We start from the raw sequence: 26,547 nt of genomic DNA, 5'->3' as shown, positions 1-26,547 counted from the left end.
CCCACTCTGGGCTCTGTGCCCGTGGATCCCCATGGATGGGTTCTGTGCCCACGGATCCCCATGGATGGGCACCTGTGCCCGTGGATCCCCATGGATGGGCACCTGTGCCCATGGATCCCCATGGATGGGCTCTGTGCCCATGGATCCCCATGGATGGGCACCTGTGCCCATGGATCCCCATGGATGGGCTCTGTGCCCATGGATCCCCATGGATGGGCACCTGTGCCCATGGATCCCCATGGATGGGCTCTGTGCCCATGGATCCCCATGGATGGGCTCTGTGCCCATGGATGGGCTCTGTGCCCATGGATGGGCTCTGTGCCCGTGGATCCCCATGGATGGGCTCTGTGCCCATGGATGGGCTCTGTGCCCGTGGATCCCCATGGATGGGCTCTGTGCCCATGGATCCCCATGGATGGCTCTGTGCCCATGGATGGGTCCCTCAGCCCATGGATCCCCATGGATGGGCCCCTGTGCCCATGGATCCCCATGGATGGGCTCTGTGCCCATGGATCCCCATGGACGGGCTCTGTGCCCATGGATCCCCATGGATGGGCACCTGTGCCCACGGATCCCCATGGATGGGCTCTGTGCCCATGGATCCCCATGGATGGGCTCTGTGCCCATGGATGGGCTCTGTGCCCATGGATCCCCATGGATGGGCACCTGTGCCCATGGATCCCCATGGATGGGCACCTGTGCCCACGGATCCCCATGGATGGGCTCTGTGCCCATGGATGGGCTCTGTGCCCACAGATCCCCATGGATGGGTTCTGTGCCCATGGATCCCCATGGATGGGCTCTGTGCCCACGGATCCCCATGGATGGGCTCTGTGCCCATGGATGGGCTCTGTGCCCACTGATCCCCCATGGATGGGCTCTGTGCCCGTGGATCCCCATGGATGGGCTCTGTGCCCATGGATCCCCAGGGATGGGCACCTGTGCCCATGGATACCCATGGATGGGCTCTGTGCCCATGGATCCCCATGGATGGGCTCCGTGCCCGTGGATCCCCATGGATGGGCTCCTGTGCCCATGGATGGGCTCTGTGCCCATGGATCCCCATAGATGGGCTCTGTGCCCATGGATGGGCTCTGTGCCCACGGATCCCCATGGATGGGTTCTGTGCCCATGGATGGGCTCTGTGCCCGTGGATGGGCTCTGTGCCCATGGATGGGTCCCTGTGCCCATGGATGGGCTCTGTGCCCATGGATCCCCATGGATGGGTCCCTGTGCCCGTGGATGGGCTCTGTGCCCATGGATCCCCATGGATGGGCTCTGTGCCCATGGATCCCCCATGGATGGGCTCTGTGCCCATGGATGGGCTCTGTGCCCACGGATCCCCATGGATGGGTTCTGTGCCCATGGATGGGCTCTGTGCCCACGGATGGGCTCTGTGCCCGTGGATCCCCATGGATGGGCTCTGTGCCCATGGATGGGCTCTGTGCCCGTGGATGGGCTCTGTGCCCGTGGATCCCCATGGATGGGCTCTGTGCCCGTGGATCCCCATGGATGGGCTCTGTGCCCATGGATGGGCTCTGTGCCCGTGGATCCCCATGGATGGGCTCTGTGCCCATGGATGGGCTCTGTGCCCGTGGATCCCCATGGATGGGCTCTGTGCCCATGGATGGCTCTGTGCCATGGATCCCCATGGATGGGCTCTGTGCCCATGGATGGCTCTGTGCCATGGATCCCCATGGATGGGCTCTGTGCCCGTGGATCCCCATGGATGGGCTCTGTGCCCGTGGATGGGCTCTGTGCCCATGGATCCCCAGGGATGGGCTCTGTGCCCATGGATGGGCTCTGTGCCCGTGGATGGGTCCCTGTGCCCATGGATCCCCAGGGATGGGCTCTGTGCCCATGGATGGGCTCTGTGCCCATGGATGGGCTCTGTGCCCATGGATCCCCATGGATGGGCTCTGTGCCCGTGGATCCCCATGGATGGGCTCTGTGCCCGTGGATGGGCTCTGTGCCCATGGATCCCCAGGGATGGGCTCTGTGCCCATGGATGGGCTCTGTGCCCACGGATCCCCATGGATGGGCTCTGTGCCCATGGATCCCCATGGATGGGCTCTGTGCCCATGGATGGGCTCTGTGCCTTTGGATCCCCAGGGATGGGCTCTGTGCCCACGGATGGGCTCTGTGCCCACGGATCCCCCGTGGATGGCTCTCTTAGCCGTGTCCCCCTGCCCTGAGCAGCCCCAGCCCCCTCAGCCTCCCCCGGGCACGGAGCTGCTGCAGGCCCTGGGCCATCCTCACATCCCTCCTGTGGCCCTGCCCCAGCAGCTGCAGCTCCCTCCTGCCCTGAGGTGCCCACAGCTGCACACAGCACTCAGAGGAACGAGCAGGAGCAATTTTTGGGAGAATTTTTTGGGAGAGTTCTGGAAGGATTTGGGGCTCCGGGAGGGTCCGCAGTGCCCGGGCAATGAAGGGGGCGTGGCTTGTCCTGCAGGGGGGCGTGGTTTTATGCGCTGGCCCCGCCCCCTGCGGTGAGGTCGCGGGTGCGGCGCGCGGCGGGCGCAGAGCGCGATGAGCGCGGGCTGAGGGAGGGTCGGGGGTCCCGCCGCCATGGTGGCGCACGACGAGCTCGGTGGGCTTCTGCCCATCAAAAGGACTATCCGGGTCATCGACGCGCAGAACCAGCACTTCAGGGAGCAGGAGGTGAGCGGAGCAGGGGCTGGAGAGGGGGAGAAATGGGGTTTAGTTGAGGGGAGAGTGGGGAGAGGGATCCTCCTCAGCTTCCCGCTCTCCGCGTCTGAGGGGAGGGGGCGAGCCGGGCAGAGCGCGGGGTAGCCAGCGGTTTAAAAAACTCTCTCTTTCTATATATATATACGTTTAAGTTAATCTCTCTGTGTACGTATATTTTATATATGTGTGTGTCTATATATATGTATGTGTGCGGTATATTTAAGCTCATAGTCCCCAAAGAGTGGGATCAGGCAGCCACAACCGATGTAGGCGCCTCACCCACCCATTTATAAACTGTTTATATGTTTAAGTCCATGTATATGTACATATCTTTTTTATATGCTTTTTATATACATGTATATACGTTACAGATAGATCTGTATTTAAGGTCATAGCCCCAAAGAGCGAGCTAAAACCAATCTCGGTGCCTCACCTGACCCCGCTCCCCCCAGGTGGCTTTTCATTAAAAATTCCCCTGTTCTCATTTAAAAATCGCCCGTTTCCATTATAAAATCGCCTGTCTCTCAGCGCTCTTTCCACTGACAGGATTTTTCCTAATTAGGTGCTTATTTGCTGCTTAAACCTTAGCGAAGCCCCCGGTGGGGTTGGTCGGCTTTGCGGGCAGGTGTGTTCGCTGGCAGTATTGTTGTTTTAATCGCGTGTTGTTATGCAGATGCAATAATTGCGCTCCTCGGAGGTGTTCCCGAGCCTCCTGCTGCGACAGGAGCAAAAGTTCAGCAGCCAGGTAGGGCCCGGCTGCCCTGGGCTGGGTTTATTGCTCAGATTAGTGGCGAGATGAGCTGGAAAAGTTTAAAGAAAAAAAAAAAAAAAAAATAGGCGTCTCCAGACATGGCTGGGGTTTGAGGGCTCAGCGCCGAGTCACCAACCTCAGCAAATGCCGGCTTTGCAACAGCCAAACTTGGGCAATCCCATTGTGCAAAAGGGAAACCAGATGTTGGGGGAGAAATAACAGAAACCAGAGCTCTGGGAGGGGACTAAATCGCCTCGAATTGTGAATTTTGGAGTGAGCCAACACTTCTGTCTGAGCTGGTTTGGTCGGGAGTATGGGCGCTGTTGGATTTGGGAAAACTCTGATTGTTCATCGTGAGGCTCTGCGTGTGAATCTCCCATGGAGGTGCTCAGGTGGTTGGTGATTTCTGGCAGGAATTACTCAGGCTGCTGACTAAAATCCCTTTTTTGCTGAATTGGCTCGGCAGGAAGAGTTTCTGTCACGCGTGGTTTTGCCATTGCTCACCGTGTTGTGTGGAGCCGTGTGCGGCACGTAGGAATCGCACTCGAGCAAGGGATCCTCGTAAAAACCACTAATTATTACCCAGCACGGGGGAAAGGTTGTGGGCGTGCTGCTGAAGGAAAAAAAAAAAACCTTGCTCAAAAGTAATGCCTGGTTCTCTTTCCAGCAAGGTGCAATCTTTTCAGGAGTTAACCTGCACTTAGGAGCACTTGAAGGAATTTCAGGGGTGTGAAACCTCGCCTGGCACAAAATTACCTTTAGTGATGTGTTAATTCAGTTTAATAAAGAGTTCTCTGGGAAAATTATATCTCCTGATGGAGCTGTTGACCCCATTGGGGTTTTAATTATTCGCGAGTGCTGTAACACCCCTGGATCGTTACAGAAACCTCGCAGACTTTGTTGTAATCCGGCTCCTGTAAGGAAGGCGGCGCGGAGACAGGAGAGTCATTGTTGGCGAGCACAGAGCTATAAAAAACCCTGGCGAGCCCGAGTTATCCGCAGCACGAACCGCCCGGCTCTCGGCTTACACCGGGCAGCCTCACCCGGCCCCAGCCCGGCTCAGCTTCCAGGGCTTGATTTTCCTCCTCCTGCTCTGGATCAAACGATCCTCGCGAGGAGAACAACAACCAGATGGGTTTTTTTGGCAGCCGGGCTGTGTCTGAGGAGCGCTCAGACACAAAGTGGGAATTTTTATTTTATTTTTTTTTTTTTTTAAGAGAGGAGGAATGGCGTTTGCTGAGGCGAGCTCAGGAATTCCTGCTGCCAGCCCTGGGGCACGGGCACGTGTCGCAGATGTGCAGGGACGGCATTCCCACATTCCCGCATTCCCGGCGCTGTCACTGGATCTCTGCGGCGCTGACCCCTCGCCAGTGACCTGCTGGAGCCTCGAGGTTTCTCGCTTTTCCTTGGCAGTGTCACATTTTGCTTTTCCAGGCTATTTTTATCCCTGGCCTTGCCGGAGCCGTGGGTGGCTTTGTGGCCGCGTCTTGCCTGATTCACTCCTGCACTTTGTTAAGCTTCTCTAGGTCCCTTTATTTATCCTCCTGCACTGATAGATGATTTTCTAGAAGTAAACACCTCCCTTTCTTCCACTCAGAAACATCTGTAACGCATTAAACCTTCCTTGTTGTGAGTCTGGCCTGGCTACCCAACCTTTCCCTGTCTGGAGTCAGTGAGTGGAGGAGTTCCTGCTGTCCCACTTGGAGTTCCTGGTGTCCCACTTAAACCCAGCTGAGGATCCCATGATCGAGGACACTTCCACAGCTTTTCTCCGTGTTTACGGTGCCCTCCTAACTCTGCCATTCCCCAATCGTTTATAGCGCAGCTTTGTGCCGTGCCAAGAGCTCTTTACTTCCTGCACGGCTCATAAATTGTTTCTTTTCATGTTTTCCCCCCCTGCAAGTTTGAAGGCTGAGCTCAGGGTGAGCTCACCTCCTCCTCCTCCTCCTCCTCCTCCTCCTCCTGCATTGCCCAACGCCGCGTGTGGGCAGGGCCGCCGCTGGGCTCGGGTTGCTGAAATCAGATCTTACACACACACACACGTAGCTTTTGTGCTCCTTCATGACTGGAATCCAGCTCTGGGTGTTCCTCCTATTCCTCTTTTTATTTATTTATTTATTTATTTATTTATTTAAGTTTTGTTTTCAACATTTGTCACTTCTGAGCGAAGGGTTTGGCCACGGAGCTGGGCTGGGAATGGAAACAGCGCAGAGTTTTTGAAAGAGTACAAATCCAACAATAATTCACCAATTTTAACCGAGATGAACCCAAACCAGGCTGCTCTGCTTCCCTGTCCTGGTGAGAGCTTGGTGCTGAGCATCTCCTGAGGATGAGTCAGCCCAGCCCCATGCCAGTTGTTGGCAGTGCCAGGACAATCCTGCCGCCATTTCCAGCCTTACCTGGGAGCCCAGCTCTGCCCACTTCCCCCTGCCCAGCCCTCCCCACACTACGGTTTGGATGTCAAACACCTCGAGTTGCCAGCAGAATGTTCAAAGCTGAAGCAGCAGGAGCTTTCCAGGGGCGTTTCCTCTTTTTTGGGTCGGGCCAGATCCCTCCGGGCAGGGATTAGCGGTGGGGAAAAGCAGAAGCTCCAGCTTTCAAATCTAAACAACGTGTAAGAAAAATTGCAGTGGTTGCAGGGGGTGGGGGAGAGCAGCAGGAGGAGGAAACTGTGCAAAGTGAAGGATTTCAGCTTTATCTGTGTGCGTGTCCCTCGCAGGAACGTTCAGCTTGTGGTTGTTTGCTGCTTGTTCAAGGAGCTGCCCAGGGCCCCCAGTGCTGCCCTGCTCTCCGAAATAAAATGGAAAAACACATTCTTGCTGCAGAGGAAAAGATGAGAAAATGGAGAAGCACATCCCAGCTCCATCTTTAGCTGCCACAGAGTGTCAGAAAACACTTTAATCTATTTCTGTTCAAAGCATAACAGTCCCTGCTGGAGCCCTATTTTGAATTCTCGCTGATGTTCTCTCACCTCTTTTAACACTGGGCAAAAACCTCTGCAGTTTAATTGCAGCCTTAAAGTTCAGACAAATATTTATAGCCTTGAAAGATGAATGGCTGCTTCCAAACGCTCTCCTTGCTGTGTTTGCCACTCCTTAAGTGGGTTTATGCTTTTGGAAGCTGCCTGAGAAATTTCCGAGGGAGGCACAGCCAGGACAATTTGTTCTCTGCTCGCTTTGCAGGAGCCAAGCACGAAACGGGTCCGGCCTTTGGCACGAGTCACCTCCCTGGCCAACCTGATCTCCCCCGTCAGAAATGGGGCCGTTCGGCGCTTTGGGCAGACAATCCAGGTAAAAACAGGGCAAAACTTGCAGATTTGGATAAAGGGTTGCTTGTATGGGGTGAAAACCCTATGGGGATTATGGAGATTTGGGATCTGTGTGAGCTTTAGCACGAGTCACCTTCCTGTCCAGCCTGATGTCCCCTGTCAGAAATGGGGCAATTCAGCACTTTGGGCAGACAATCCAGGTAAAAACACAGCAAAACTTGGAGATTTGGGCAAGGGATTGGTGGGATGAGGTGGAACAGGCACCCCATGGGATTTGGGGCATCTCTTGGTGCTCTGTGTGAGAATCTCCTTCCTGGCCAGCCTGATCTCCCCTGTCAGAAATGAGGCAGTTCAGCACTTTGGGCAAACAATCCAGGTAAAAAACCGGGCAAAACTTGGAGATTTGGATAAAGGATTGCTTGGATGGGGTGAAAACCCCACAGGAGTTTGGGGTGTCTCTTGGAGCTCTGTGTGAGAGTCACCTCCCTGGCCAACCTGATCTCCCCCGTCAGAAATGGGGCAGTTTGATGCTTTGGGCAGACAATCCAGGTAAAAAACACAACAAAACCTGGAGATTTATTGGTGGGATGGGGTGGAACAGGGGTTTGGGGCATTTCCTGGTGCTCTGTGTGAGCTTTAGCACGAGTCACCTCCCTGGCCAACCTGATGTCCCCTGTCAGAAATGGGGCAGTTTGATGCTTTAGGCAGACAATCCAGGTAAAAACACAGCAAAACTTGCAGATCTGGATAAAGGATTGCTTGGATGGGGTGAAAACCCTATGGGGATTTGGGGTGTCTCTTGGAGCTCTGTGTGAGCTTTAGCACGAGTCACCTCCCTGGCCAGCCTGATCTCCCCTGTCAGAAATGGGGCAGTTTGATGCTTTGGGCAAACAATCCAGGTAAAAACAGGACAAAACCTGGAGATTTATTGGTGGGATGGGGTGAAAATCCCATGGGGATTTGGGGTGTCTCTTGGTGCTCTGTGTGAGAGTCACCTCCCTGGCCAGCCTGATCTCCCCCGTCAGAAATGGGGCCGTTCGGCGCTTTGGGCAGACAATCCAGGTAAAAACAGGGCAAAACCTGGAGATTTATTGGTGGGATGGGGTGGAACAGGCACCCTGTGGGGTTTGGGGCATCTCTTAGAGGTCTATGTGAGAGTCACCTCCCTGGCCAGCCTGATGTCCCCTCTCAGAAATTAGGCAGTTCCATGCTTTGGGCAGACAATCCAGGTAAAAAAAAGGGCAAAACTGGGAGATTTGGGCAAAGGATTGCTTGGATGGGGTGAAAACCCCATGGGGGTTTGGGGTGTCTCTTGGTGCTCTGTGTGAGCTTTAGCACGAGTCACCTCCCTGGCCAGCCTGATGTCTCCTGTCAGAAATGGGGCAGTTCAGCACTTCGGGCAAACAATCCAGGTAAAAACACAGCAAAACCTGGAGATTTGGGCAAGGAATTGCTTGGATGAGGTGGAACAGGCACCTTGTGGGGTTTTGGGGCATTTCTTGGTGCTCTGTGTGAGAATCTCCTTCCTGGCCCACCTGATCTCCCCTGTCAGAAATGGGGCAGTTTGATGCTTTGGGCAGACAATCCAGGTAAAAACACAGCAAAACCTGGAGATTTATTGATGGGATGGGTGGAACAGGCACCCCATGGGATTTTGGGGCATCTCTTGGAGCTCTGTGTGAGAGTCACCTCCCTGGCCAACCTGATCTCCCCCGTCAGAAATGAGGCAGTTTGATGCTTTGGCCAGACAATCCAGGTAAAAACACAGCAAAACCTGCAGATTTGGATAAAGGATTGCTTGGATGGGGTGAAAACCCCATGGGGGTTTGGGGTGTCTCTTGGAGCTCTGTGTGAGCTTTAGCACGAGTCACCTCCCTGGCCAGCCTGATGTCCCCTGTCAGAAATGGGGCAGTTTGACACTTTCAGTGCAGTCAGGGTCAGTGATAGGGCCAGTATGAACAGGATTATATTTATTACTCTTCTCTGGGCTTAAACCACATTCTAAGGATTGGAAGTCGATTGTAATTAATATACTAGGAGAGTAAGATCCTCATCAGCAGATAGAAATGTAGAGGAATAACCATAGGACATTATGAGGTGTCAGTATCAGGCAACTGCTTCAAATCCAAAGTGGTGCTTTGATGTGAAGTGGTGCTTAATTAGGTGTACAATCCATGTCCAAACCAGGTAAAAACACAGCAAAACTTGGAGATTTGGGCAAGGGATTGGTGGGATGAGGTGGAACAGGGGTTTGGGGCATTTCCTGGAGCTCTGTGTGAGCTTTAGCACAAGTCACCTTCCTGGCCAACCTGATGTCCCCTGTCAGAAATGGGGCAGTTTAGTGCTTTGGGCAGACAATCCAGGTAAAAACACAGCAAAACTTGGAGATTTGGGCAAGGCATTGCTTGGATGAGGTGGAACAGGCACCTTGTGGGATTTTGGGGCATCTCTTGGAGCTGTGTGTGAGAATCTCCTTCCTGGCCCACCTGATGTCCCCTGTCAGAAATGGGGCAGTTTGATCTTTGGCCAGACAATCCAGGTAAAAACAGGACAAAACTTGGAGATTTATTGGTGGGATGGGGTGGAACAGGGATTTGGGGCATTTCCTGGAGCTCTGTGTGAGCTTTAGCACGAGTCACCTTCCTTGCCAACCTGATGTCCCCTGTCAGAAATGGGGCAGTTTGATGCTTTGGGCAAACAATCCAGGTAAAAACACAACAAAACCTGGAGATTTGGATAAAGGATTGCTTGGATGGGGTGAAAACCCCACAGGGGTTTGGGGTGTCTCTTGGAGCTCTGTGTGAGAGTCACCTCCCTGGCCAACCTGATCTCCCCCGTCAGAAATGGGGCAGTTTGATGCTTTGGGCAGACAATCCAGGTAAAAACACAACAAAACTTGGAGATTTATTGGTGGGATGGGGTGGAACAGGGGTTTGGGGCATTTCCTGGTGCTCTGTGTGAGCTTTAGCACGAGTCACCTCCCTGGCCAACCTGATGTCCCCTGTCAGAAATGGGGCAGTTTGATGCTTTAGGCAGACAATCCAGGTAAAAACACAACAAAACTTGGAGATTTGGGCAAAGGATTGCTTGGATGGGGTGAAAACCCTATGGGGGTTTGGGGTGTCTCTTGGTGCTCTATGTGAGAGTCACCTCCCTGGCCAACCTGATCTCCCCCGTCAGAAATGGGGCCGTTCGGCGCTTTGGGCAGACAATCCAGGTAAAAACACAGCAAAACCTGGAGATTTATTGGTGGGATGGGGTGGAACAGGGGTTTGGGGCATTTCCTGGTGCTCTGTGTGAGCTTTAGCACGAGTCACCTCCCTGGCCAGCCTGATCTCTCCTGCCAGAAATGGGGCAGTTCAGCACTTTGAGCAGACAATCCAGGTAAAAACACAGCAAAACTTGCAGATTTGGATAAAGGATTGCTTGGATGGGGTGAAAACCCCACGGGGGTTTGGGGCATTTCCTGGAGCTCTGTGTGAGCTTTAGCTCGAGTCACCTCCCTGGCCAGCCTGATCTCCTCTGTCAGAAATGGGGCAATTCATCACTTTGGGCAGACAATCCAGGTAAAAACACAACAAAACCTGAAGATTTATTGGTGGGATGGGGTGGAACAGGCACGCTGTGGGGTTTTGGGGCATCTCTTGGAGCTGTGTGTGAGAGTCACCTCCCTGGCCCACCTGATGTCCCCTGTCAGAAATGGGGCAGTTCAGCACTTTGGGCAGACAATCCAGGTAAAAACAGGACAAAACCTGGAGATTTGGGCAAGGGATTGGTGGGATGGGGTGGAACAGGGGTTTGGGGCATTTCCTGGTGCTCTGTGTGAGCTTTGGCACGAGTCACCTCCCTGGCCAGCCTGATGTCCCCTGTCAGAAATGGGACAATTCAGCACTTTGGGCAAACAGTCCAGGTAAAAACACAGCAAAACCTGCAGATTTGGAAAAAGGATTGCTTGGATGGGGTGAAAACCCCATGGGGGTTTGGGGTGTCTCTTGGAGCTCTGTGTGAGAATCTCCTGCCTGGCCCACCTGATCTCCCCCGTCAGAAATGGGGCAGTTCAGCGCTTTGGGCAGACAATCCAGGTAAAAACACAACAAAACCTGCAAATTTGGATAAAGGATTGCTTGGATGGGGTGAAAACCCCACAGGAGTTTGGGGTGTCTCTTGGAGCTCTGTGTGAGCTTTAGCACGAGTCACCTCCCTGGCCAGCCTGATGTCCCCTCTCAGAAATGGGGCAGTTCAGCACTTTGGGCAGACAATCCAGGTAAAAACCTGCAAATTTGGGCAAGGGATTGGTGGGATGAGGTGGAACAGGCACCCCATGGGATTTTGGGGCATCTCTTGGTGCTCTGTGTGAGAATCTCCTTCCTGGTCAGCCTGATGTCCCCTCTCAGAAATGAGGCAGTTCAGCACTTTGGGCAAACAATCCAGGTAAAAACACAACAAAACCTGCAGATTTGGATAAAGGATTGCTTGGATGGGGTGGAACAGGCACCCTGTGTGGTTTTAGGGTGTCTCTTGGTGCTCTGTGTGATCTTTCTTGGGGCTGGCAGGTGCTCAGTGCAGGATATAAAGAGCTGTACAAACAGGTTGAACAGTAAATACAATGGAGTGGTGCAGATAAGGAGCTGATAAGGTGCCCCCACGTGTGCTGCAGCGTGATGGGAGCTGAGCTGGCCCTGCTGCCCAGCCCTGGCACCGCAGCCGTGCCAGCTCTGTGCTCTCACCTGCAGATAACAGCCCTGCTGGCATAGGAACCGTGCAAAACACAGGGCAAAGTTCAAGTGGCTTCTCATTAACCTCTTCAGAACAAGAGTTATGGTCTTTGTTTATTTACTTCCTCATAGCTGGGAAACAGAGCCAAGCTTTGCCTTCTCTTCTTCCTCGCAGGGAGAGGGGCATGGAGAGCCCTGCCAAGCTCGGGGCTTCCTCTGCAGCTTGATTAAAGCTTTGCTTTATCTGAGGAAAAGTGGCTGGGTGTGTTTTCCTGCCCTGGATAACCCAGGGGGATGAAGGATAGGGAATGGATAATCTAATACTCCTGAAATCTTGGCTCTCCACATTTGTTTTTAATATTTTTCATTATTTTTTTTTAAATCCCTGCAGTCGTTCACCCTGCGCAGCGACAGCAAATCCCCTGGCTGTGCCCAGAAGTCGTGCAGCAGGTCTGCTGCTCCCACTCCCCCCAAGAGAAGGAACAGCGTCCTTTGGTCTGAGATGTTGGATGTGAACACGAAGGAGTCCCTGAGCACCAAGGAGATCAAGCGCCAGGAGGTGAAACCTCACAGAAACACCCGTGGGAAATGAGATTGGGAACAGCAGCCGAGGCCTTCGGTCCCTTCCCGTGCTGGGAAAGGAGGAACAGCCTTGGGGGGCTGCATCTTCCTGTGCACCTAAAGCTGAGCTTTGTGTCTGTGTGTCAGCCATGGGAAAAGGAGGATTCCCCTCTGGAATTCACCTCCCCAGGGTGACCCTTGGGAGATGCCAAACTTTCCACGGCATTGCTGAAATCCCGGCCCCGCTGGCTGCTCTGCAGCTGCCCCAGCCTTGGGCTCCAGGCAGAGGCAGCTGTCTCTTTGCTGAAGCTCCTGATGATTGCTGGGTGTCGGATCTCAGGATCTCAGTCCTGAGGTGCCGGGCCACCGAGATCACCTTGGGGGGCTCGGGAGTCCTGGAATGTTCCAGAAGTGTCTGGTGGCTGCACTTTGACCCTACACAGGAGACGACACCTGTATGAGGACAGGAGGGTTTCACCGGGGTGAATGGTGAAGGGATTGGTTAATTAGAGAGTGAAACACAGGGTTTAGGATTTCTGTACAGGGGGGTTTAGAGAAGTAAGATGGAGGAATCGGGGTGTGTCCTGTCCTTCTTCTTCTTCTTCTGTTTTCCATCTTGTTTGGTGATGGTGGCACTTTCAGATTGGTTATTACTGAAAGTGCACCGAGTTATAAGAATAAATGGTATTGGGGAAAAATGATAAATATTGTACACGTAACAATGGGTATAAAGATAGGTGGCTGTCCGGAGGGCAGGGAGTGTGCTCATGGCTGGCTGCTGAGCAGAGCTCTGTCGGGCTGAAAGAAAATCTTTTAGATAAACAATTAATAAACATAAAAAACGAAAGAAGAACTGAAGCCTCTTCTCGTCCTTCGATACGCGGGCTGCCCCAAGGCCACCCCGGGCCTTTCCAGGCCCCTCAAACAGCCGAGATAACCCGGACAGCTGGGCAGCCAGGCAGCACGGCCTGGCCTTGCCTTCTCCTGCAGCTCTTGGACAAATCCCGTAGAGCCGCCTGGGCTTTGACCTCTGCGCTCTCAGGGCTTTGTGCCTGCAGCCCTGCCTGGCTAAAGGCGCTGATTTAAAGGCTCTGCTGTTGAATTTGGCTCGTGCAGGGGCCAGCAGGGCTTTCACACACTGTCTGATTTTCGGCTGTTTGGATGGCCTGGAAAGGCCCGGGGTGGCCTTGGGACAGCCGCGTATCAAAGGACGAGAAGAGGCTTCAGTTCTTTTCTCGGTCTCGGTGTTTATTAATTGTTTATCTAAAAGATTTTCTCTCGGCCCGACAGAGCTCTGCTCAGCAGCCATGAGCACACTCCCTGCCCTCCGGACCGCCACCTATCTTTATACCCAAAGTTACGTGTACAATATTTATCATTTTTCCCCAATACCATTTATTCTTATTGCCCGGTGCACTTTTAGTAATGACCAATCCCAAAGTGCCACCATCACCACAGAAGATGGAGGAGAAGAAGAAGAAGAAGAAGGACAGGACACGCCCCAATTCCTCCATCTTACTTCTCTAAACCCCCCTGTACAGAAATCCTAAACCCTGTGTTTCACTCTCTAATTAACCAATCCCTTCACCATTCACCCCAGTGAAACCCTCCTGTCCTCATACAGGTGTCGTCTCCTGTGTGGGATCAAAGTGCAGCCACCAGACACTTCTGGAACATTCCAGGACTCCCGGGCCCCCCAAGGGTGGTCTGGGTGACACCTCAGTGCTGAGGTGCTGAGATCCCACAACACACTCGGAAGCAAAGCTGCTTTCTCAGGGCTGGCACAGCAGATTCACTCAGGGCTGTCATGCCCAGGTGCCCCCGAGGGATTGGGGTGCCCATTGAGGGCAGGCTGTTCCTCATGGGAGCTGAAAGGCTCTTGGTGAGAAAACTGACCTTCAAAATAACCCTGGGTGCTTTATCCTCCCTCCCAGGCCATCTATGAAATGTCCAGGGGAGAGCAGGACCTGATTGAAGACCTGAAGCTGGCCAGAAAGGTGAGTGGGGTTTTTCCTGCAGTCAGTGACCACATTCCAGGGAACAAGGAGGGATTTTTCCACCTGCAAACGTGACGTGGGAGCTTTATCAGCCCAGAACCCCCAGTTTGAAAGCTGGCCCAGAAAGCTGACGTGAGCAGCACTGGTGTGATTGCAGCAAACCCGGCCTTAAAAGGACTGGCTGGGGACTCCCTCTCCCAGCTGGGAATATCCACACAGGAAAAGGCTTTTCATTTAAGTCCTCCATACTCACACTGAGTGAATATTCTAGCATCAAATCAGTGTTATCTTTCTGTTGCCTTCACTTCTTTCACCTGATAAATCAGTGTAAATCATCAGCTTTGAGACACATTTAAATCAGTGTAAATCATCAGCTTTGAGACACGTTTAAATCAGTGTGAATCTTTAGCTTTGAGACACGTTTAAATCAGTATAAATCATCAGCTTTGAGACATTTGAATCAGTGTAAATCATCAGCTTTGAGACATTTAAATCAGTGTAAATCATCAGCTTTGAGACATTTAAATCAGTGTAAATCATCAGCTTTGAGACACGTTTAAATCAGTGTAAATCATCAGCTTTGAGACACGTTTAAATCAGTGTAAATCTTTAGCTTTGAGACACATTTAAATCAGTGTAAATCTTTAGCTTTGAGACACGTTTAAATCAGTGTAAATCATCAGCTTTGAGACATTTAAATCAGTGTAAATCATCAGCTTTGAGACATTTAAATCAGTGTAAATCATCAGCTTTGAGACATTTACATCAGTGTAAATCATCAGCTTTGAGACACGTTTAAATCATCAGCTTTGAGACATTTAAATCAGTGTAAATCTTTAGCTTTGAGACACGTTTAAATCAGTGTAAATCATCAGCTTTGAGACATTTAAATCAGTGTAAATCTTTAGCTTTGAGACACGTTTAAATCAGTGTAAATCATCAGCTTTGAGACACGTTTAAATCATCAGCTTTGAGGCACATTTAAATCTGTTCAAATCATCAGCTTTGAGGCACATTTGAATTGATTTCATTTGACAGGCCTACCACGACCCCATGCTGAAACTCTCCATCATGTCTGAGGAGGAGCTCACCCACATTTTTGGGGACTTGGATTCCTACATTCCTCTGCATGAAGGTAAGAGCAGCTGGGAGCTTTGTGCTGGCTGGGGTTGAACCTCTCTGCTTTCTCCTGTTACTCACTGGGGCATTGGTGCAATTCCTCTTGCCCTGCTTCCATTCCAGACTTACTGGCAAGCCTGGGAGAAGCAACAAAACCAGATGGAACCGTGGAGCAGATTGGGCCCATCCTTGTGAAGTGGGTGAGTTCAGAACTTGGAATCAACATCCACAGGCTGAAACTGAGCTTAGAGAGGATTTAAAGGCAGAAGCTGCAGAGCTCTGGGGATTCAGTGGCCCTCAGTGCAGACTGGCAGGGAAATCCTGGCAGTGCTGAAAGCAGTGGGATTGTGATGGCTGGAATTGGACATGAATTCACCCCAGAGACTTGGAATGATCTGATTTAGGATTGGAATGTCTGTGTCTCCTGGACTCTTTGTCCCAGTGTGATTTCAGAAGTGTTATCCCTGCTGATTGCAAGCATTGGGAGCTTCATGGGCTCCTCCAGACATTGGGAGCTTCATGGGCTCCCTATGCTCATCCAAACATTTGGATTTTCATGGGCTCCCTATGCTCATCCAAACATTTGGATTTTCATGGGCTCCCTATGCTCATCCAAACATTTGGATTTTCATGGGCTCCCTGTGCTCATCCAGGCATTTGGGGTTTCATGGGCTCCCTGTGCTCATCCAGACATTGGGAGCTTCATGGGCTCCATGTGCTCATCCAAACATTTGGAGCTCCATGGGCTCTGTGTGCTCATCCAAATTCTGGGAGTTTCATGGGCTCCCTGTGCTCATCCAAACATTGGGAGCTTCATGGGATCTGTGTGCTCATCCAGACATTGGGAGCTTCATGGGCTCCTCCAAACATTTGGAGCTTCATGGGCTCTGTGTGCTCATCCAGACATTGGGAGCTTCATGGGCTCCTCCAGACATTGGGAGCTTCATGGGCTCTGTGTGCTCATCCTCCTCACAGGATCCAAACATTTGGAGTTTCATGGGCTCCCTGTGCTCATCCAAACATTGGGACCTTCATGGGCTCCCTGTGCTCATCCAGACATTTGGAGCTTCATGGGCTCTGTGTGCTCATCCAGACATTGGGAGTTTCATGGGCTCCTCCAAACATTTGGAGCTTCATGGGCTCCCTGTGCTCCTCCAAACATTTGGAGCTCCATGGGCTCCCTGTGCTCATCCAAACATTTGGAGCTTCATGGGCTCCCTGTGCTCATCCTCCTCACAGGATCCAAACTCTGGGAGCTTCATGGGCTCCTCCAGACATTTGGAGCTTCATGGGCTCCCTGTGCTCATCCAGACATTGGGAGCTTCATGGGCTCTGTGTGCTCATCCAGACTCTGGGAGCTTCATGGACTCCTCCAGACATTTGGAGCTTCATGGGATCTGTTTTCATCCAAACATTTGGAGCTTCATGGGCTCCCTGTGCTCATCCAGACATTGGGAGCTTCATGGGCTCTGTGTGCTCATCCAAACATTTGGGGTTTCATGGGCTCCCTGTGCTCATCCAGACATTTGGGGTTTCATGGGCTCCCTGTGCTCATCCAAATTCTGGGAGTTTCATGGGCTCCATGTGCTCATCCAGACATTGGGAGCTTCATGGACTCCTCCAGACATTTGGATTTTCATGGGCTCCCTGTGCTCATCCAGACATTGGGAGCTTCATGGGCTCTGTGTCCTCATCCTCCTCACAAGACCCTCCCTTATCTTTTTATTGGTAAAATTTCCCCAGTGAGTGCTGTAGAGCTGCCTGAGTTTGCCATGTGAGTGACATCTGCCTTTCCCACAGGGATGTGAGCCCTAAATCTCCTCTGTTCCCTGCAGCTCCCCCGCCTGCACGCCTACAAAGGCTACTGCAGCAACCAGCTGGCAGCCAAAGCGCTGCTGGACCAGAAGAAGCAGGACAGGAGGGTGCAGGATTTCCTGCAGCGCTGCCTCGAGTCTCCCTTCAGCCGCAAGCTGGACCTGTGGAGCTTCCTGGACATCCCTCGGAGCCGCCTGGTCAAATACCCCCTGCTCCTCAAGGAGATCCTCAGGCACACCCCCAAGGAGCACCCCGACATCCACATCCTGCAGGAGGCTGTGAGTGATGCTGCTGTGCTTGTTCTGACCCATGGGGGAGCTCCACAAATCATCCCTAAACCTCAGCAGTTCCCAGGGGATGTTTCCAATCCGTGGCAGGGAAAGTGAGGGATCAATCCATCCTTGGGAGTTGTGAGGTCACACAGGGAAGCACTTGGCTGCCATGGGGGAACTCCACAAATCATCCCTAAACCTCAGCAGTTCCCAGGGGATGTTTCAAATCCGTGGCAGGGAAAGTGAGGGATCAATCCATCCTTGGGAGTTGTGAGGTCACACAGGGAAGCACTTGGCTGCCATGGGGGAGCTCCACAAATGGGCCTTAAACCTCAGCAGTTCCCAGGGGGGTTTCAAATCCGTGGCAGGGAAAGTGAGGGATCAATCCATCCTCGGGAGCTGTGAGGTCACACAGGGAAGCACTTGGCTGCCATGGGGGAGCTCCACAAATCATCCCTAAACCTCAGCAGTTCCCAGGGGATGTTTCAAATCCGTGGCAGGGAAAGTGAGGGATCAATCCATCCTTGGGAGTTGTGAGGTCACACAGGGAAGCACTTGGCTGCCATGGGGGAGCTCCACAAATCATCCCTAAACCTCAGCAGTTCCCAGGGGGTGTTTCCAATCCGTGGCAGGGAAAGTGAGGGATCAATCCATCCTCAGGAGCTGTGAGGTCACACAGGGAAGCACTTAATCCCTCCTAATCATTGCTTTGGGTGTTTAGATCTCCATAATCCAAGGAGTCCTCTCTGACATCAACCTGAAGAAGGGCGAGTCGGAGTGCCAGTACTACATTGACAAGCTGGAGTACCTGGATGAGAAGCAGAAGGATCCAAGGATTGAAGGCAGCAAAGCTTTGCTGTGCCACGGGGAGCTGAAGAATAAAAATGGACATGTGAGTCCCTCCTTCTTTACTGATTCATTCTCAAACCTGGTTTAAACCCAGAGCAGGACTATTCCTTACGGGGTAGTTTGGATATTGGATAAAAGAGCAGAGGAAAATCTCTTAATTGTCAGCCTCATTTAGGCTGTAAGGGAAAGTTTCCTGCTGGCAGCTCCACAATTGCCTTTGGGAAGCTGGAAAATCATCAGCACAGAGTGCCCACGGAAAGTGCTCTCCATCCATCCATCCAGAGGGATTTCCTGCCACTGTTTACTCCCAGTAATGCTCTGACATTCCCCATTAGGAGCCCTGGCTCTTCCAAACAAAAGGGTTCCTGTGAAGCCTGTTTGCTTTGGGCTGGGCTGCCTGGAGTTTATCTCCCACCCCCTGCACTCCGGGCTTTGCTGCCTTTTGTCCTGATTTCAACCTCAAATCTTGTCAAGTTTTCTCTGTTGATTGGGGGTTTTGTTGTTGTTTAATTGGCTGTTTTACTCGTGCACACAGGAAAGATATGGCTCCTAATCATCCTATCCCCAGCACCTGGGAATCATCATCATTCCCTTTCTAGGGATCAATAAAATCATAAAGCCGCTGATGTAATCCTGGCGTGTGCCAGACCTCGCCATTGTCACCGGAGACTCTGAAAGTTATTGTGGGTGAAACTGCAGATAAGGTGGCCTTGAATCCCACAGGATGTGTGACCTCACAGAGTGAATATTGGGATTTTTTCCCTTCCAGAAGCTCTACGTCTTCCTCTTCCAAGAAATGCTGGTGCTGACGCGGCCGGTGACCCGCAACGAGCGCCAGGCGTTCCAGGTGTACCGGCAGCCCATCCCTGTGCAGGAGCTGCTCCTCGAGGACCTCCAGGATGGAGATGTCAAAATGGGGGGCTCCTTCCGAGGGGCTTTCGGCAATTCTGATAAAGGTACGGAGCTCTGGGAGCGCCGGGGGCTGGGATGGACGGAGACGAGAGATCTCTGCAGCCAGGGCTGGGGTTTGGGGTTCATTGCACAGGGCCCTGCTGGGATTTGGGGTTCATTGCACAGGGCCCTGCTGGGATTTGGAGTTCATTGCACAGGGCCTGGGAGCAGGGCCCTGATGGGATTTGGGGTTTATTGCAAAGGGCCCTGATGGGATTTGGGGTTCATTGCACAGGGCCCTGCTGGGATTTGGGGTTTATTGCAAAGGGTCTGGGAGCAGGGCCCTGCTGGGATTTGGGGTTCATTGCAAAGGGCCCTGCTGGGATTTGGGGTTCATTGCAAAGGGCCCTGATGGGATTTGGGGTTTATTGCAAAGGGTCTGGGAGCAGGGCCCTGCTGGGATTTGGGGTTCATTGCAAAGGGCCCTGCTGGGATTTGGGGTTCATTGCAAAGGGCCCTGCTGGCATTTGGGGTTCATTGCACAGGGCCCTGCTGGGATTTGGGGTTCATTGCACAGGGCCCTGCTGGGATTTGGGGTTCATTGCACAGGGCCCTGCTGGGATTTGGGGTTCATTGCAAAGGGCCCTGCTGGCATTTGGGGTTCATTGCACAGGGCCCTGCTGGGATTTGGGGCTCATTGCAAAGGGCCCTGCTGGGATTTGGGGCTCATTGCAAAGGGCCCTGCTGGGATTTGGGGTTCATTGCACAGGGCCTGGGTGCAGGGTGGTTTTTGGGATTTGGGGTTCATTGCAAAGGGCCTGGGTGCAGGGCCCTGCTGGGATTTGGGGTTCATTGCACAGGGCCCTGCTGGAATTTGGGGTTCATTGCAAAGGGCCCTGATGGGATTTGGGGTTCATTGCACAGGGCCCTGCTGGGATTTGGGGTTCATTGCACAGGGCCCTGCTGGGATTTGGGGTTCATTGCAAAGGGCCCTGCTGGGATTTGGGGTTCATTGCACAGGGCCCTGCTGGGATTTGGGGTTCATTGCACAGGGCCCTGCTAGGATTTGGGGTTCATTGCACAGGGCCTGGGTGCAGGGCCCTGCTGGGATTTGGGGTTCATTGCACAGGGCCCTGCTGGGATTTGGGGTTCACTGCAAAGGGCCCTGATTGGATTTGGGGTTCATTGCAAAGGGCCTGGGTGCAGGGTGCTTTTTGGGATTTGGGGTTCATTGCACAGGGCCCTGCTGGGATTTGGGGTTTATTGCAGAGGGCCTGGGGGCAGGGTGCTTTTTGGGATTTGGGGTTTATTTCACAGGGCCCTGATGGGATTTGGGGTTCATTGCACAGGGCCTGGGTGCAGGGTGCTTTTTGGGATTTGGGGTTTATTGCAAAGGGCCCTGCTGGGATTTGGGGTTCATTGCACAGGGCCCTGATGGGATTTGGGGTTCATTGCACAGCACAGGGCCTGGGAGCAGGGCCCTGCTGGGATTTGGGGTTCATTGCACAGGGCCCTGCTGGGATTTGGGGTTCATTGCAAAGGGCCCTGCTGGGATTTGGGGTTCATTGCAAAGGGCCCTGCTGGGATTTGGGGTTCATTGCAAAGGGCCTGGGTGCAGGGCCCTGTGGGATTTGGGGTTCATTGCACAGGGCCTGGGTGCAGGGCCCTGCTGGGATTTGGGGTTCGTTGCACAGGGCCTGAGTGCAGGGCCCTGCTGGGATTTGGGGTTCATTGCACAGGGCCCTGATGGGATCTGGGGTTCATTGCAAAGGTCCCTGATGGGATTTGGGGTTCATTGCAAAGGGCCCTGATGGGATTTGGGGTTCATTGCAAAGGGCCCTGCTGGGATTTGGAGTTCATTGCACAGGGCCCTGATGGGGTTTGGGGTTCATTGCACAGGGCCTGGGTGCAGGGTGCTTTTTGGGATATGGGATTTATTGCAAAGGGCCCTGCTGGGATTTGGGGTTCATTGCACAGGGCCCTGATGGAATTTGGGGTTCATTGCACAGGGCCTGGGTGCAGGGCCCTGCTGGGATTTGGGGTTCATTGCAAAGGGCCTGGGTGCAGGGCCCTGCTGGGATTTGGGGTTCATTGCACAGGGCCTGGGTGCAGGGCCCTGCTGGAGCTGCAGCCACAGCTCAGAGCAGGCCCGAGAGAGGATGAGAGGGTGAGAGAGTAAAGGGTAAGATGGTGAGGTTCCCACTACAATACATTAAATCTTCTGTGTTGAATATTCTAATTCTCACTAACCAATCTAATCCAAGATACAAATCCTACAGCATTTCCATACAGCCTGTAAGAATCACTACATCACCACACTGTGTTACATTTTAAACCCTAAAAACTCCTCTTTGGGCCCTTCTGCCAAGCTGCAGGGTCTGCTCTGACCCTTGGGCCTGTCTGCAAGCAGAGGGTGTTGTTCCATCAAAAGGGGATCACCTTCAGCTGGCCATGCCATTGTTTTCCAATTGTTCAGTAACTGAGGTATCACAAAGCTTGCTTTCATTTCAATCTCACTTACACTTCCCATATTCTCAAAATCTTTTGCCAGACAATCATATTTATAAGGCTTTCCTGTTTCATCTCCCCCAACACAGATCCAGTCAGCCATGAATTCACAGCTGGGGCTCAGATTAGAAAACATCTCTGTCACCCTAGTTTTTTTAAAGATTTTCTAAGCTTTCTAATGTTGACATTCTTGTAGTGAATTTTCTCACACACTTCCTGTAAATAACTCATTGTTTTTCATTCCTTTATAAAAGAAGAGAGAGTTAATAAACTGTTAGTTTGACCAGTGTCAATGTCACCTTCCAATCCACTGTCACTTTTGTCAAACTATAAATATTAGAATCAAAGAATAAAACTTCCCTTTTTTCCCTTCACCTTAACTAGCAGTATACTTGTGTTCTCTTAGAATCAAAGAATAAAACTTCCCTTTTTTCCTTTCACCTTAACTAGCAGTACACTTGTGTTCTCTCGTGTCCTTTGGTGACACATCCCTGTCTCCCTGCTGGATTTTTGGGATTTGGGGAGGGGGGGGTATTACAGTGACTTTAGACGGTCACTGTGGTGAGAGAAGGACGAGAATCTTGTTCCTTGATCAGAAGGCTTGATTTATTGATATAAGATATATCTATATATATATATTATGAACCCCAAATCCCAAAAAGCACCCTGCACCCAGGCCCTGTGCAATGAACCCCAAATCCCATCAGGGACCTTTGCAATGAACCCCAAATCCCATCAGGGACCTTTGCAATGAACCCCAAATCCCATCAGGGACCTTTGCAATGAACCCCAAATCCCAGCAGGGCTCTGCACCCAGGCCCTGTGCTGTGCAATGAACCCCAAATCCCAGCAGGGCCCTCTGCAATATATATATTATAACTATACTAAAAAGAATAAGAAGAGAGGTTGCAGAGAGCAGCTATGCCAAGAAGAGAATAGAAAGAAGGAATAACAAAGTTCTGTGTGCAGGGAATCTGTCCCTGAGCTGCTCCTGTGATTTGCCTTTAATGGTACCCATGGAAGATGAGCCAATCACAGGAACACCTGCTACAATTGTTTACATTCTTCTTCTGGGGCTCTGCTTCCCAGAAGATGCACAAATGTGAAAGAAAAGATTTTTATAAAAAAATGTCTGCGACAAGGAACGGCTTCTCTTTGTCCCCACCTGGGTTAGGGCAAATTTGTTACAGAATCTGCAAAGGAGTGAAAGAAACAGGGCCAGGAGATTTCTTCTCCTTGCAGGGCCTCGCTCGCCTACCTGAGGAACTGTTACAGTGACCTTAGATGGTCACTGGGTGAGAGAAGGACGAGAATCTTGTTCCTTGATCAGAAGGCTGGATTTATTGATATATGATATATAATACATTATAACTATACTAAAAAGAAAAAGAAGAGAAGTTGCAGAGAGCTGCTCAGCTAAGAATAGAATAGAAAGAATGAATAACAAAGTTCTGTGTGCAGGGAATCTGTCCCTGAGCTGCTCCTGTGATTGGCCTTTAATGGCACACATGGAAGATGAGCCAATCCCAGGATCACCTGCTACATTTCATTCTTCTGGGGCTCTGCTTCCCAAAAGATGCACAAATATGAAAGAAAAGATTTTTATAAAAAAATATCTACAACATTGGGGTTTTTGGGATTTCAAACCTCCCAATGCAATCTCTAGATACCATCTGGGAGCTGATGAGCTTTTCCCTTTCTCCACAGCCAAGAACATTTTCCGGGTGCGTTTCCAGGAGCCGGGGCCGGGCCGGTCGCACACACTACAGGCCAACGATGTGTTCCACAAACAGCAATGGCTGAGCTGCATCCGCGCCGCCATCGCCCCCTTCCACCAAAACCCTGCCGGCCCCGAGCTGGCCGAGCTGCCCGAGCTCAGCGAGGAGGGCGAGGAGAACAACCCCAACGTGGAGCTGGACTCGGGGGAAACCAAGGAGCTCCCATCCCACAGGAACAAATCCAGGGAGAAGCAGCTCGGCGGGAAGCGGAAAGAAACGCTGGTGTAGCGTAAGGAGGGATGATGGGAGGCCTGGTGAAAGGCACCTGGGGTTGGGAAAAGTGTTAATTTATAAATAATTGCGTGTACATTTTGTACTGGGAGTGGATCAGAGCCTGGCTTGGGGTCGGAATGGCAGCTACTGGTGTGCAGGCACTGTTGAGCTGGGGGCTGGTTTTGAATCCATGAGAGGTTCCCAAAACCCTCGTGGCACAACTGAAGAGTTTCCTGGAAGTTTCCCACATTTTGGGCTCCTGGAAGTTTCCCACATTTTGGGTTCCTGGAAGTTTCCCACATTTTGGGCTCCTGGAACTTTCCCACATTTTGGCCTCCTGGAAGTTTCCCACATTTTGGGCTCCCACATTTTGGGCTCCTTGGAAGTTTCCCACATTTTGGGCTCCTGGAACTTTCCCATATTTTGGGTTCCTGGAAGTTTCCCACATTTTGGGCTCCCACGTTTTGGCCTCCTGGAAGTTTCCCATATTTTGGGTTCCTGGAAGTTTCCCACATTTTGGGCTCCTGGAAGTTTCCCACATTTTGAGCTCCTGGAAGTTTCCCAAATTTTGGGCTCCTTGGAAGTTTCCCACATTTTGGGCTCCCACATTTTGGGCTCCTGGAAGTTTCCCACATTTTGGGCTCCTTGGAAGTTTCCCACATTTTGGGCTCCTTGGAAGTTTCCCACATTTTGGGTTCCTGGAAGTTTCCCACATTTTGGGTTTCCTGGAAGTTTCCCACATTTTGGGCTCCTGGAACTTTCCCACATTTTGGGCTCCTGGAAATTTCCCACATTTTGGGCTCCTGGAAGTTTCCCACATTTTGGGTTCCTGGAAGTTTCCCAGAGCCGTGGTGGAGGATGTAAAACAAAGTGGAATTTTGGGGGTGGAGGATGGAAAACAAAGCAGAATTTTGGGCAGCACCAGGGGTTGTGATCAACACTGCAAAAGTCCCTTAAAAAACCCAACACCTGATGTGTGGTTATGGTAATTCCTGCAAATTTGCATGATCCTACAAAAACAGACCCCAGTTCAACAGGTTCTCAATTCACCTACTGGAATCTTTGATCTCTGTGTGTCCTTTGTACATTCCTCTGTCTCACTCTTGTATCCTGCCAACTATTTAAATTTTGTTATTAGTTTTGTTTCAAGTTTGGGGGTTGGGATTTTGGGGCGGTTTGGGTTTTTTTTTTTTTTTTGTTTCCTTTGATTGGTTTTTTTTTATTTTTGTATTTTTGTTGCTCAGACTTGGCATTTCCTTTGCAGTACTTGATCCCTCGTGCTCCGAGGGGCGATGTCCCAACTGTCCAGGGGCTGGGGGGAGACACTACTGAAAGAGAACTGCTTTACTCTAGGGTGTAGGAAGGTTGTAGGCACGTTGTACAAGGGTTTGGGGGGCAGTGAGTAGAGGGGTAGCAGGCAGTGAAGGTAGATTCCGTGGTTTTGTTGTTGCCTTTTGGAAATGAAACCCTTCCCACAGGGAAGCAGGACTTGGAGGCAACCAAGGGGTTCTTGCACGTGGTAGAAAGGTAGAGGAGAGGAAGAGTTGGAGCTGTGAGGAGGAGGAGGAGGAGGAGGAGTGGTTGTAAATACTCAGGGTGGCAGCACTGCCATCTCCCAGCACTCCAAAGATGCAGGGAAAACCCAGGGAGAGCCCCAGCCTGGGAATGGCACTGCAGAGTGGTGGCAGCAAAGGGTGACAGCTCTGAGCACAGCAAAATCCAGATGGGGATCCTGCAATTCCTGTCACCTGAAATCCAGGACTGGGATTCTGCAGTCCCTGTCACCTGAAATCCAGGATTGGGATCCTGCAATCCTTGTCACCTGTAATCCAGGATTGGGATCCTGTAATTCCTGTCACCTGAAATTCAGGATTGGGATCCTGCAGTCCCTATGACCTGAGATGCAGGATGGGGGAGCCATATCTCAAAATCCAGGACTGAGGAGTGGGATTCTGCAGTCCCTGTCACCTGAAATCCTGGATGGGGATCCTGCAATTCCTGTGACCCCAAATCCGGGATGGGGATCCTGCAGTCCCTGGGACCCCAAATCCAGATGGGGATCCTGTAATTCCTGTCGCCTGAAATCCTGGATGGGGATCCTGCAGTCCCTGGGACCCAAAATCCAGGATGGGGATCCTGCAGTCCCTGTGACCTGAGATCCAGGATTGGGGACTGGGATCCTGCAGTCCCTGTGACCCAAAATCCAGGATTGGGATCCTGTAATTCCTGTCACCTGAGATGCAGGATGGGGGAGCCATATCTCAAAATCCAGGACTGAGGAGTGGGATTCTGCAGTCCCTGTGACCCAAAATCCAGGATTGGGCTTCTGCAGTCTCTGTCATCTGAAATCCTGGATGGGGATCCTGCAATCCCTGTGACCCAAAATCCGGGATGGGGATCCTCCAGTCCCTGTCACCTGAGATCCAGGATTGGGATCCTGCAATCCCTGTCACCTGAAATCCAGGATTAGGGTCCTGCAGTCCCTGTGACCTGAAATCCATTACTGGGGAGCCCCATCCCGAAATCAGGTTTGGGCTGCGGTGACTCCCCATGCCAGGGTGTCTCTGCCGGTGCCGTGTCGGGCTGGGAGCGGTCAGAGGGTCGGTGTACATAGACAGCGTGTGGTTCTCTGTAAATGTTGTACAGTTCCAGTGCCAAGTTCCATTAAATTCCTGACAGCCTCTCCTGCCTCACCGAGTCCTGCTGGGATGGAGGGAGGGATGGAGGGATGGAGGGAGCTGTGCCGTGCTCGGGAGCTGCTCTGGGCAGGGAGGGATCTCTCCAACATGGGGCTATCCCCGGTCCCTGCCGTGATGGTTCCGTGTCCAGGCAGGACAAGCTGGAATTTCACAGCTCCAGCCCGAGTTCATGGGCTCTGCTCAGTTCCCAGGGAAAGGGAGCAGTGGGATTGCACCCCCACCAGCAGGAGGGTCCTCATCGGGTAAATGTGAAATCCTTGGGAAGGGGATCCTGCTGGGCTGATCCCAAGGAACTCCCAGGGAGTTGCTGTACCAGGATAAACCCATCCAGCCTTCCCAAAAACCTCCAGCCTGACCTTGCATGGGGTGTCCAGGCTTGGCTGCGGCTGCAGGAGAGCGATCCCGGCTCCAGGAGAGGGATCC

The 26,547-nt window shown here is 52.1% G+C and overlaps 1 protein-coding gene across 2 annotated transcripts in view; it reads left to right on the top strand.

Annotated features, from left to right (window-relative positions):
* The window catches only part of NET1 (neuroepithelial cell transforming 1), a 79,011-nt gene extending 52,903 nt beyond the window's left edge, over positions 1-26,108 (top strand). Inside the window, exons 1-10 of one of the 2 annotated variants that reach the window (XM_074540380.1) lie at positions 2,478-2,661; positions 6,622-6,729; positions 11,814-11,981; positions 13,918-13,980; positions 15,019-15,115; positions 15,223-15,299; positions 16,935-17,192; positions 17,908-18,078; positions 18,805-18,991; positions 23,142-24,436. In XM_074540380.1, coding sequence (XP_074396481.1) covers positions 2,569-2,661; positions 6,622-6,729; positions 11,814-11,981; positions 13,918-13,980; positions 15,019-15,115; positions 15,223-15,299; positions 16,935-17,192; positions 17,908-18,078; positions 18,805-18,991; positions 23,142-23,440 — 1,521 coding nt within the window. In that variant the 5' untranslated portion in view covers positions 2,478-2,568 and the 3' untranslated portion in view covers positions 23,441-24,436. Of the gene's footprint in view, positions 1-2,477; positions 2,662-6,621; positions 6,730-11,813; positions 11,982-13,917; positions 13,981-15,018; positions 15,116-15,222; positions 15,300-16,934; positions 17,193-17,907; positions 18,079-18,804; positions 18,992-23,141 lie in introns of those variants that run through there. The other variant, XM_074540379.1, reaches the window with a different exon arrangement.
* The last annotated feature ends 439 nt before the right edge of the window (positions 26,109-26,547 follow it).

The sequence above is a fragment of the Zonotrichia albicollis genome, chromosome 4, assembly GCF_047830755.1.
Source record: "Zonotrichia albicollis isolate bZonAlb1 chromosome 4, bZonAlb1.hap1, whole genome shotgun sequence".
Lineage (NCBI taxonomy): Eukaryota > Metazoa > Chordata > Aves > Passeriformes > Passerellidae > Zonotrichia > Zonotrichia albicollis.
The sequence above is the reverse complement of the archived record's forward strand: the minus strand, read 5'-3'. Positions and strand labels throughout refer to the sequence as shown.